The sequence below is a fragment of the Ahaetulla prasina genome, chromosome 2 (genome assembly GCF_028640845.1).
Source record: "Ahaetulla prasina isolate Xishuangbanna chromosome 2, ASM2864084v1, whole genome shotgun sequence".
NCBI lineage: Eukaryota > Metazoa > Chordata > Lepidosauria > Squamata > Colubridae > Ahaetulla > Ahaetulla prasina.
The window spans coordinates 123,088,830-123,102,657 of NC_080540.1; the positions used below are offsets into that span (position 1 = coordinate 123,088,830).

The window sequence follows — 13,828 nt, forward strand, 5'->3', positions numbered from 1 at the left end:
CAAAGCAAAGCCTGTACATTGCTGATTGGGAGATAGTTATTTTTTTCATATTTAACCTGGAAATTGAGATTTAGTATAATTGAGCCTTATTTATGTATAAACAACTTTGTTTCTATTATTTGAACATTGCCACCAATAAACTGATCAAGCGGTGTGGCTCAGGCTATAAGAAGCCTGTTATTAAACACAGCTGCCTGCAATTACTGCAGGTTCAAGCCCCACCAGGTCCAAGGTTGACTCAGCCTTCCATCCTTTATAAGGTAGGTAAAATGAGGACCCAGATTGTTGGGGGGGGGCAATAAATTGACTTTGTAAATATACAAATAGAATGAGACTATTGCCTTACACACTGTAAGCCGCCCTGAGTCTTCGGAGAAGGGCGGGATATAAAAGTAAACAAAAAAAAATAGGCAAACTATTTTTTAGAAGTTATAACTATAATAGGTTGACAAATCTGTTAACATTCTGAAAGCATGTCATTAGTTTAATTTCTACGCTGTACAACACATCAAAATATATTTTATATAACCTAGTATGACAGAAAATATTCTGATGAGAAAGTGGCAAGGTTGTTATGAAGCAAGAACAATTGAAAAGAGATTCTTTAAAAATATCTAACTTGCTTGAAATATAAATTATTTTCTTAAAAATAATTATATTAAGTGTATCTTTTTCATCAGCAATCCAGACTCTTAAGGAAACATACTGAGCAAATTTAGACAGCATTTTTAACTTTCATTAATTCTAATTTAAGGATATGTTTTTCTTTTATGGACCACAATGGCCACTTAAAAGTATTTAGCTTCAGTTGAATTATCCAATTTGACCTAAAAAGGTCACAGATTCCGTTTTTAAAGAGATTATAAAAAACTACTTTTAAATGAAAAAGAAGTGACTTCTGAGGTCAAGGATTATGGATACAACACAACAGGTCATGCTACTTTTATGATTAAAATTTGTCTATTGAAATAGGATAACACTCTCCTTTTCAGCAATGTACAGTTTTTGCTTTGGGAAATATACGCCATCAAGAAAGGCATCTTGCTTAGCTTTTTTATATGAATGTAGTAAATTATAAGAGAAAGTGTTAATTTTACAATTGATTCCTAATTAGATATAAATTACATCATGCAAAAGTCATACAGGCTGCACAATCGTGAATACTTTCAATGTAGAAAAATAGCTATAGGGTTTGTTGTCATAGTGATGCAGTCTATACATCAATGACAAGCAATTGGAAACTGCAACTGGTACAAAATGTAGCAGCCTGAACAATGATGCATAAGCCCCAATATACCTGGGTGAACCTACTGCTTCAGGATCTACACTGGTTGCCAGTGGATGTCTGGGAATGTTTTAAGGTGCTGGTGTTGGCTTTAAAGCTCTATATGGATTCAGACCAGGATATCTGTAGGACTGCAATTTCTGTACTGATCTGCTCATCCCATCAGATCTAGTTGTCTACATTAAAATATCTGGGTCCAATCATCTAGATTAAAATATTCTCTGATGTGATCCAAGAAATGAATATTTTTAATTGCTGTTGCCATACGTTGGAATTTCCTCTCTACAGAGATCCAGTTGGCATGTTGGGATGAAGATCTGAAACTAGTGAGTGCATAATTTTGTCTACTACTGATAGTTTTGATAGTTATTATATTACGCTCAAGTTTAATTATTATTTTTGAGGAAGTTCTTTTTTGTTTATGAATTGATTTTGATTGTCAGATGCTTAGAGCTTTTAAAAATGGCATACAAAAATAGTAAATAAAATGGGTGTGTTTATTCTTACACTAGCCTTAGTTGATTTGCAGCTCCAAACGAGCTTAAATTTCTTATCTCTCCAAATCAAACATACTACGTTTCCGTGATAAGCAGAACTACAAATTACCTTAGCTACGTTTCAATCTTGTATGTTGTGTGAACCTTGCCTGCATGACAGTTCATAGCTCAGTGTGGACAGAGATACCAGAAAATTGGATTAGCAGAATAAACCATGCTTCTGTTAACAATGGGGTAAGCTTATGGTATGAACACAACTTCAATGTCCCCAAATGGGAAGAATTTAACATATGAACTGCATTTTGACATTTCACTTTTAATCTGCTTCAAAGCAAAACTGAATGCATCAATTCTCTACAGGAGAAGTTAACCATAGGCTGCTTCCTTTCTTCCATAGAATCACTAAGCAACCTAAGTATCGCTTAATCCTTAATACAAATTATCAACTTTTTCCATCAGAACCAGTACACAGCATGATTAAAGCAGAAGCTCCAATTAAACTGATCTGAGAATAATCAGTCACTTCAAATTCACTGGAGCTTACTTTCCAATAATTATATGAACAGAATAAGTCTGTTCTATTTTTTAAAAAAATATCAGGTATTTTTTAAAGGGCTAGGCTATTGGTTGATTTAAATCAGAGGTGTCAAACTCACATTGTCATGTCGTTGTCACGTGATGTAGCAGGACTTTTTCCCACTTCGCTAAACAGGATGTGGGCATGGCCAACACATGACGCATCTGGTCTGCGGGCCAGGAGTTTGACAACCCTGATTTAAATCCAGTATGACTTCAGGATCAGCAAGTTAGAAATCTGGCCTTATGGAATAACTTCTTTCCCTTCATTTCCAAGAAAGTAGATGACCTAGGTGATTTAATCCCTTATGTAAAGAAGAACAGAAGAAGAGAAGCTTCTTCTGAAAATCTGATTCAATTCCAATGGCAGATCAAACACCTGCTATGACTATACTGAATTTTGTGTGGTTCCAGTATGATCAAAATACATCTACTTGGAACTTACTTCACATTGCCTGATGCTTTCCAGAGGGATGATATAGGCCCTAAGAAGCCTTTCCCTATTACCAGCTGTTGTTTTCTTCCTCCATCCTTGAATCAACAACAGAATTTAAAGGAGCAAGGAAGAAAAAGAATGGCAAAACCTTGCAGGCACAAACCAAGTGCTTTCCCTGGATTGACAAATGGAAGGATTTATCTTGCCCAAAGGATGGGAAATATTGAGCAGCAGAGCTCTGAACAGAAATAAGAGAGTGGAAGGTGAATAGTAAGTAGATGACGAGAGAGGATGAGTAATGCAGTAATTAAAACAGGAGTTCATCACCTCTTGAATTAGAATTTTCAACAAGCATCCAAGGCTGTATTCATAACATGTTTACAATATGTTTCCATAATATTGTTTCAGTTAATGAGGCTGTAATCAAATCAATTTCAGTTCTATTATTCTCACACACTACTGTCAAGTCAACTCATTGTTCTTGCTACTACTTTGGTGCCCCCTGCTGATTACTTTGTAATAGAAATCCAGGGTAGAACAAACTGGAGCAGCTGTCCCATATGGGTGGTTGAGTATTTTTTTCTTTTATTTGAAAGCACTAGGAACTTAACACAGCTGTGTACAGTGGAGATGACAATGAATTTATTGACCGGGCCCTGACTTTGATTGCACCAATCCCTCAGGTATCTCAACGGGAGAATGAGCAATATGACTGGGAAAGAAGAATCAACGGACTTTTGCCTTATTATTTAAAACAACTGCCTACAAGCATTACCCATATGTTTCTATATTTGTTAGATGAGCAGCACAGTATTTTGTCTTCAAGTACCTTGTACTATCCATCACTACTGAGATGTTTGTCTCTTTTACAAACCGGGTAAGATGCTTTTGAGTTGTCATTTTTGAAGGAGATAAAAAATATCAGGGTTTTTACTAAAGATCTATGCAGCTCAATTCTCTATATAATTCTCCAAGACCAGGATAACATGCTCCAGGAAAAGAAGCTCCCCCCCTACTTTTTTTGCAATTAGTTACACATTTTGCTTGAAGGTGGTTAAAAACATAGTCACTCTGTCTGTCTGTCTTCCTTCCTTCCTACCTATTGAAAGAAATTTCACTTGAAGTTTCATTAGTACCATTGCTTCAGAACAAAGTGATGGGTTTTTCTTTACTAACCTTCTTCTGGGTAGTTGAGGGCTTTTCCAAGAGGCAGGGCCACACACACAATTGTCTTTTTCTTTTCCCCCTGGTGTTTTGTTGTTAAACCTATCCATCTGCCACCTGTCACTTACTGATAAGAAGCGCCCAGTTTAAAATCCCCAGTTGTAAATAGATGTGGGCTGACATAATTAATGTCTACCCTACGACCCAATTTGAATTACAAAGTCAAGGCAATTTGAAAATCAGCCTCAGTGTGATTAACATTAGTACACACAGGCAGTCTATAAATTCCACAGCCCCAGGAATTATTTAAATTATCTGAAAATGAATGAAAATTAGGGCAAGATGTCTTTCAGGAAAAATAGAAGGAAGAAGTGGGACGTCTGAGATAAACTAAATAGTCCCTTGAGATAAACATTCTTGGACCCAGTAATACCAATGGATCTAGGCCACTGTGGGTCTCTAATGTCTAACAGAGTTGCCAGACTGTTGTTATCTGCCATGCCACCATCATGACTGTACCAGAGTAAATCCTCTTATCTGATGAAGCCTTCTCTGGCAAACATCCCTCTTGCAAACAGGATTGTTTCACATTGGATACATTCTCTCAGCATGGAGATGCCATGCTCTAGGGCAGTGGTTCCCAACCAGTGTGCCGCGGCACTAAGGGGTGCCGTGAGATCTTTTGAGGGTGCCGGGAACTTTTGAGCTACAGAGATTTTAAATATCTATTTCCTTATAAGGGTGCCGGGAACTTTTGAAAGGCTTTCCAAGGGTGCCTCAAACAAGAAAAGGTTGTGCCTCAAACAAGAAAAGGTTGGGAACCACTGCTCTAGGGTCTCTGGAGTCCACTGTGGAAGTGGGAACTAAACACCATCTTGCAAGGCTAGCAGGATCTACTGCTTTCATATGGAAATGTGGCAATAATAGAAAAATCTTGACTGTTAAGATGGCAACACTTGCTGTAATTAGGGCTATTCTGTTCCAATCTGTCTTTCTTTTTCTGATTTCTCTTATTAAGTTTATTATTTTAAATTTCTACTTGCTGTTTGGGACTAAATAAAGACAAGATTTTGATACATGGGAGAAGTACTGCAAAAAATTACAAAATTAAGGCAGAGATCACTGAGATGCTTATAATTGATATTACAATAATAATTGTAATAATGAAAGTGCAACTCAGAAAGCTACCCAAAACTTAAAATTAGAATTTTCATCAACTAATAAATTATACATATGAATTAATGATAGTCTATTAACCACAATGATTTGAATTTGAGGCATAATAAATTTCAATGCATCTAAATTTCTAAACTACACTAGACTTCTTTTTCACATGAAAACAAGCAAATTAAATAATATTAGAAATGCAAGTTATTAGATAAACAAGACCAATTGAGAAATTTTGATGCATAATTTTGTTCTTTGCATTTTTTTCTTTTAGTGAAAGGATAAAAGGAACATTAAAAAAACCAAACAGAAGTTCTCCATAAATACTAATACTTATGCTATATTTCAACTATCACACTTTATCGTTAATATGAAAAAAACTTTACTTTCAGGAGAGGCCTGTGAATATATAAATACCTTTGACTAAACCTCTCTACCTAGATTAATTGCATTTTTAATCATTTTTCTTTGCAAAATTGAAATTGGCTTTTAGATGCTCTGGTTTACAGCACAATTCTTGCCATGGAATTGCAGAACCACTAAATAGAACTAGATGTTATGCCATGAATCAAGAAGAAGGATATATTAGTAATAAACTCTTGTCCAAAGGAAAAACGAACTGATGATTCACTCTAAATGGCTAGATTTAACAAAGCGAATAAACAAATTCTCCTTCCCATAAAAAATAAGATACAGCAAGTGCCAATAAAATCTTGGATTTCTTTCTGCCTAATTCTCTCTTCCTTGTTGAATTACTTTTTCAGTAGAGAACTTCACTTTCTCTATTTTTAACCGTGCACAAATGTATTTCTGCCTTTTTACTTAAAGTTATATATGCTAATTAATGATGAAGTACTAATGGATTCCAGAAATCTGGCATGGACGTCTGTTTCCTTGCCCACACTAACAAAGGTATTCACAATCCGTCTTTCAAATATATAGATAGATATATATTTAAAAATCCCCTTTTCCCCCTTCTCTCTTCTTGAGTAACTTTTGAATAAATTCTTATGAAACGAAGCCCTGAACTAAGACTACATATTTTGAGAACTGCCCTTCATTCGTTAGTAATTTTGTATTTATTTACAATGATTTTTGTACTGCCCATCCTAGAAATTATGTAAAATAATGAAATTCTGCTTACATTTAAAAGCTGTATGTTTGACAGGAGTTCCAACATTTACAATGAAAATATAAATGCCAAACTGACAATGACAGAATGTGCAATCTATGCAATCAAAACTTTTAACTAAATTGCACAGAACAGACCCAGGGCATACCAAATGTCAGCAAGTGGCAATTCAATACAACTTCCAGAGTGAATGCTACTGCCTGCAAGTCCAACAACAATAAAAGAATGATGTGAGACAGACCTGGCATGAATTGGATACATTTCTGTTTAATGGAAGATGTCTTGAAATAATGCTTAAAGTGAGCAAACAGCTAAATTTGCAAAGCTCAGCATGTCAAAGCAATTGCCTGTGCAAAACCAAGGTGAGAACCATTCATTGCTTCATGGATGCTCTCCAAAGACTTCTATACGGCAGATTCAGTGGTATGAAATGCTATTTGGTGCACCAGATGGAACACCCGGAATTGCTGGAGGGTATTAAGACAAATGTGAGTCTCCGGAAGAGCCTAGCAGTCAGGAAAACCTGAGGGGTTAGATCCAAGACTTCCTCCAGTCCTAAAGCACATTGTGCAGAAAGTCAAGGAATGTGAAGGCATGATTTGTTGCCTGTCAGGGTTGTCCTGCTTTTGTCGTCTACATCAGAAGCAGTTACTACTGAATAGCTATTGTCACCAGCAACCCTCTGTTGGAAACAACCATTTGGTTACTGTAACATTGTGCATATGTTTTCTGAACCTGTTGCTTGTGGAAGCTGCCTCCTTGCTGCCTCAGAGCAACTGTCAACCTACATGTGGACTCCTGGATGATGACCTGACTATAATTTTGCTTTCACCATCTGAATTCTGGCTATTGGGACCCCTCCCCACACACACATACAAACACCTCAACTTTTTCTAAAATTCAAGAGAAAAAAATTGCCCCATGTACTTTGTACCATCATTCCATCACCGCCTCAAAAAAAAAAAAAAAGTTAAGCACAGCCCCTGGCTATTAAAAGATTGGTCATATCTTAGGAATGAATAGACAGCAAGATTTCAAGGTATGTGAAAATGCTGGTGGCAAAGGTTAAGCAGGAAGAGATCAGCACAGGTAATTTCACAGAACAGATATGCACATTAACAGTTTGCTTGGTTTTTGACATATCCAAACACAGCATTATTGAAAATCACAGGCTAAATGTAACTTTTGGTACAAGGGAATCACTCTAACATTCTGGTAAGGATTGTTTCTAAATCACATGACCCCCAGTTTCTGGTTTCTCCTAGAGATCAACTGAAAAGCAGCCATCTCATCTCCCTATGCAGAAGTAGCAATCTGCTTCCATTTTGGTTCAAGTGAACCGTAGATGTTGTACAAATAGCTCAAAATATCTGGCAGCATTTACTTCACTTCTTTTCTTGGTACCTTTGTCAAATCCATGAGGCGAAACCTCTCAATCCTATCTTGCCAAGAGGAGTTTTTGTTAAACAAATAACATTTAAAGAAAGCATCTTGCAGGCCATACCTGTCAACTTCTTACAGTACCTAGCAGTGTCAGATGAATCTTACATGACCACATAAATACTGTACATCTTTTCAAATCATCAATACTATTCTTTTCTAGCACTGCACTACTTCTAAGCCTTTTAAAATAAATCATGATCTCCATCAGCTTTGAACTAGAAGTCAAGCTAACCATGTGGTTTATATGCATGTTAACCTGTTGTGATCTAGGCCCAACTAGTTATTACCAGGCACAATCAGTCCTAACAAACATATTTTATTAGAACAGCTGAGAATTACTTCATTCTCAGCTTAGTCCAAATTAATTCCAAAACAAAGTCCTTCAGAAAAAGTCTTTTGGCTTCTTTGGTACCCTGCCAAAGGCTTTTCTTGGCAAAAATCCCATGAAATTTAGAAACAGGAGATGCCAAAAAGAAACAATTGTAGCAACGTTGCTTTCCTACAAAGAACCCAAGAGCCATTGCTGCTCTTTTAAGCCTTATGGGAGGGGCCAACCATCTCCTGGCCTTACTCCCGAGTCATCCTTTTTGTTTAGCTGCTCCTGCCTTCTGCATGCTCTTTGCATGTGTACACTAGGAGCAGGCTCCTCCTGTTCCTCTGCCTCTCTTCTGTCTGCCTCTGGAGGCTCCGGAGTCCATGCATCGCTCCCAGATGGTCCTGGCTCCATCTCTGCCTCTGACGCAGAGCTCTCATCCGGGTTTCCCGACTCCAAGACTGATCCATTGTCCTCCCTAGCCTCTTCACTGTCCAACTCCGCTGCCAGCTCCACAGGCTGCTGGCTGCCACAACATATTCCTTTTTCTGTGACTTTATTGCATTACCCACTATTACAAAGACCATTGTCTCCGTGCCTGGAGCCATTCCCAGGATATAACAGCTTATTATTAAAGTAATTTTTAAGTGTTTTATTCTTTAGTCTTGGAGTTATCTCATGCTTACTAAAAACTCTCTTCCACCCTGAGATTAGGATGCTAGTCTAATGCCTCTGCGTATGTTGCCCAAGAACCTCTACATAATTTTGAGAGTATCTAAAAGAAAGATAATCTTGATTTTACTCATATATCAGTATGTAGCAAGGAGTGCAATGGAATTCAATATGGAGGATGTAGATTCTGGAAAATGTAAAGGTTACCCCATCACAAGTATCGATTAAAAAGGGAATGTTTTATTTGTAATAGACACTTATGAGAAACAAAGCACTTATTTCCATAATATACTGTACTTGCTTTTTGCTAATCCCAAAGTAAAAAGGAATTTTTAAAATTCCCATTCTTCTCTACGATGTTATGGATTTTCACTTTATACTCACCTGCATCCAGACTACCAGTTGCTGCTAGCCAACCCACGACTGGCGGAATGGCACCAACCACAGCTCCTACCCATGTATTCACAATGCTAACTCTTTTTAGAGGCGTATAGCAGCAGGAATACAGGAAAATGTTGAAGGCTCCTAAGGCACCAATAAGAGGATTTACTCCAAGGATCAGCAAGGTTATTGCTGGGACTGCACAGCAGATTCCGAAGGAGACAGCAAGCAGAGGACTGTTTAAAAATAAGAAACAAAGAATTTGGAAGATATCAGTAAAGGATCTAAGATCAACATTTATTAGGATTTTCTCTTGTCCTAAACTTTTCACATTTTTATATTTAATGATGACCCTTCTATAGAAGGGTATATCTTTGGTGGTATACTAAGTAAGCTGCAAAACTGACAGGCAGGTGAAAAAGAAAATCAAAATGCATTGCACCCTTACTATGTTTTGCTTCCTGTTTTTTATACTCAGCACGATGGAAGTATGGGAAATACGGTGAATTTCTGTAGGCAGATTAAGTATATGGAAATATGTGTGATTTACATTAAATATATTATGCATTAAGCATCCATCCAGAAATTCTGATGCTTCATACATAAATATAAACGTATTTCCTGCACTAAATTTTAATTAACTATGCACTGCTTTACAGAAATCTGTACTCAAAATGTACTGCCCTGGAAAAAAATAATTTATCAAAACTCTATAAACCTAAACTATGGATTTTATTAGTGTTTCAGCCATAACTATGTCAACTCTCAAAAGCACAGAAGAAATTATTTTTAATAACATATCTAAACATTTGGTGTGGATTTTTATACTTTCATACAGACCACTTATAGTGTTTATTTAGAATGGCAAAATAACCCCAGGACTGGCTCTGCATCAATCTTATTAGAATGCTAAGAAGGAAGAGATGTCTGCCTTTAATTTAACTTTTAATTAAATGGACCAGGCCAACAATTTGATAAACTGAAACATAATTTGACCCATTTTACAAGCCCAACTGTGGATTTTGGTAATTTAATTTAGCGGATTGCAATGTTTATTACATTTTTTCACAAGCTTTGGAGCCAAGAAAACTATACACAGTTTTCAATGAAAACATGTGAAACACTAACACAGGGACCTAATTTGACACAACAGTGTAAACTATGACAGAATATTGTTATATGACAAGCTTTATTGCATGAACCCATCACTTGCAAACGGAGGCAAGCCTATCGATTGATTAATTCTGCCTCAACGGGATGTCTGAACTGACCCCAATTCAAACCATTAGCAAATGTTAAAGATCATATTTTTTGCTGAATGGGCTGAAGAGAAGGAAGGACTCTTTAACAAGAAAAAAGAAACAGCCTGAAGTTCTGTTTATTGCTTTAGAATAGATCTTACAGATTTTTTTATTGGACAAAAGCAGGAATTAAACAAAGTTTCTTCTTACAGTGGAAACAGAAAGCAGTAAATAGGGTCACAGCCCTGTTGGAAATCTACCTCCCATGAAAATCCTGTACAGCAAAACATTAAGTTTAGGGAGGAAGGCTGCTGTGATCATTGCAGTGACTGGTGGACTGTCCTAGAGGTGAATGATTATGGGTCATTCTGTGGCTGAAACTGGGCTTCATTACCAGTCATGAAGGGGTCTATGACAATTCACCACAGTCAATTCGCCATGGCCAACTCAGTTTCAATGTTGCCCAAATACTTTTCAATGTATGAATGTTGTTACATGTCTAGATTCTGAAAACACCAATGTAGTAATAATAATAATAATTATACAGATCATTCCAGGAATAGTTTTTTTTAAAAGAAGAAGAAGAAAGCTGTTTTTGTAGCTTCACAAGAAAGTTACCAGATCCTCAGGCACTAGACCATTTCCCCCCCCATTTAATTGTTACCAGGTGCACTTCACCTTAAGCAGATACTTCTGTTTCCAAACATTGAGCTGGGACTTTGGATGATTGTCAAAATCAAAGACAAGGGAATACTGTAGTGGTCAAGTTTTGATTGTTGGGAGAACTGTAAGAAAATTCAAGTTTTCCCCCTTGGCATTTTATCATTTAGTTGTAGTACGATTGGAGTTGATGTAAAAAGTTGGGAATCAAATCCCTATTAAAACATCAAAAACAATGGCAATTTAGGACAAATTCCCCCAGTTTAACGTACTCCATAAGAATCAGAGAGGACAAAATGGGGATGTTCCAGGTTTGCTGCCCTGAATGATGGCTTTGAAAACTAACAGATTTAAAAGATTACACATTAACTATTTGTTTTGTCTATATATTCTGATTTTAAATAAAAGCTAAGAGCTTAATAATGACAGCATTTGGTTTAAATTACAAGAGAAGTATGGTAATTCCATGGAGGAAATTGACTAGAAAAGATAAAGAAAACACCAAGGATTAGGATTACTCAAAAGAGATCCTTCACATTGAACAAGAAAATTCACGACACACTTAACTTTAAATAATTAAAGAAGTCACATCTTTTTCCAGACATATATGTTGTCATAAGCTACTCCTTTTTGTCTCAAGTTACTTTTGCATACATCGTCACTTGGTAAAATGATGTGGCTACTTTAATGATTTGAAGCTTAATATACCAGATGACACCAGATATATAGCTTAATATATATTTGGTATTATAAAAATTGCAAGAAGCACCAATGAACCTAAGAGCTTCTACGAGTGTGCATGTAAAAGATTTTGCTTTGGACATCCTCTCCTGAAATGAAAGCATCAAGATTTTGTCTTGGACAGCAAAGTGAATAGCATACAATTTAATAAATAAACAAAAAGAAAAAGAAGCTGGAATCTGTTTCAAATATTATTTTATCTTTAGTTTTTGATGATAATTAATTAACAAGACATGTCAATTGACTTGTATCCATAAATAGAAACTCAGTAAGATCTTAGAATCATGCTTGTCTAATAGTTTTTGAAAAATACAAGCAATTTGCAAGTTAAAATATACAAATTTCATTCAACTGAATAGTAGCTTTCTTGAAGTACCTTATAATGCAATTAATATGCTATAATCTATTTATCTCTAACCAAAACCCAAACAAGAATGAAAAACACAGTATCTATTCTGAGTAATGTTGAAGGTTTCATATGTAGGGCATCCACGATACCGTATAATATACATAGTGTTGCTATTTTGATTGAAATTGTTTCTCTCAGAATAAAAATACAGTATTATACCATCTGACGCACAATAAATCCAAAAGGCAATGTTAACCAGGATTAAAATTTTGTCTTTTGGATACATAAAAATGTTCAAAAATAGGATGTTTTATTTATTTATAATTACATGCACTATACTCTCCATTAGCATGTTTACAGCAGGGGAGTATAACTGGCCAAAAAAATCTGATTTTCTGGTTCTATGAGGTTACAGAAGTCATCTGCTTTATAGGGCTAAACAGCTTTGGATCACTGGTCAAAATACATAATTTTCCACATCTTACCAATTCATCTCAGTGAAGGGCTAATTATTCTGTGTGGAAAAAACACTGTCACGGGATTACACGATGACTGAAACATTCTTAAATGAATACAGGTCTGTGATGGTGCTGGTTAAAATTTACCCTTCCATAAAAGCTACTATATACACCAATGTGTTTGGTTACAGCAATACCAAGTGGAGCTTAATAATAGAAGCTATTTATATTGGCAGTATATAAAACTTGAAGCGTTTTCTATATGCAAAAAATATTTGCATTTTGTATAATACAATGTGGAACATTTTCTACCGCAAAACATCGACTATCCAACACTTCATTCTAGAAGGAAAAAATTCAACTCAGGTTCAAAGTCTACAGTAGAGAGAGAGAAAAAGATCAAGTTTACTCTGGCAAATTCAATGTAGTCACTCTTAAGAGTATTTGTGTGACAGTGACAGACCCTGCAGGGTACAATATGTTCCATTTCCCTGAGTGTAACATCTGTTCAATTGACAAGTCTCAAGCAGATTTTTCTGTTTGCAGACATAGCCTGGAAGCTGATAATCCAGCTGGTGTATTCTGTTTCTAAATCACCAATTGTAACAAAATAGTAACCAAGAATTATGACAAATCTTTGATGAAGGATGAAAGGGATATATTCTGTACACTTAAGGTAAGGAAAAGGCAGTCAAGGGTAGCATGCATCAACAAAATATGTAAATCTCAAGCAAACATACACAGCTTTTTCTGACATGCCTCTGAACCTTCTCACAGTGCCAAAAGGCAAAAAACTTGCTGAAAACAGAGGTGGATAATTATTTTATACAACAGGTTATTCTAATTTACTTTCATAATGTTTCAATGAAAATCAACCAACCTTCATGGAACTACTTGTTACCCAAAGCACAGCATGTCATATCCTACATTCTTCTAAACACTATTTCAAAAAAGGTACCAAGGCATAGCAGAGACATGGTTTTTGATTATACAGTGGTTAACAATGAAAATACTCCAGAAATTAAATTATGAACATTAATCCTGTTTATTCTAAAGAGAGCAACTCTTTAAGATCATAAACACAGTCTTGGAAGACACAACCCCTTTGATCTTTTGTTTCTTGTCTCACAGTGTTACACTATTTCCAGATGGATTCAAATTCTTTTGAAAAAGTCAATATGCAAGACATCAAAAACAAACAAGGAAGCAACAAAAAGCAAAACAAAACAGAGAAGGGAAGAACAGAGTAAGATTTTTCAAACCTTTCTTTCCACAATACACAATGTCTTGACTTAACAGCATCTACAGTAATT

The 13,828-nt window shown here is 35.9% G+C and overlaps 1 protein-coding gene across 1 annotated transcript in view; it reads right to left on the reverse strand.

Annotated features, from left to right (window-relative positions):
* LOC131189518 (protoheme IX farnesyltransferase, mitochondrial) overlaps nt 1-13,828 on the reverse strand; it is a 76,000-nt gene that overhangs the window by 4,716 nt on the left and 57,456 nt on the right. The window contains exon 3 of the mRNA XM_058165637.1: nt 9,070-9,302. Within this exon, the coding sequence (XP_058021620.1) occupies nt 9,070-9,302 (233 nt within the window). The remainder of the gene's footprint in view (nt 1-9,069; nt 9,303-13,828) is intronic.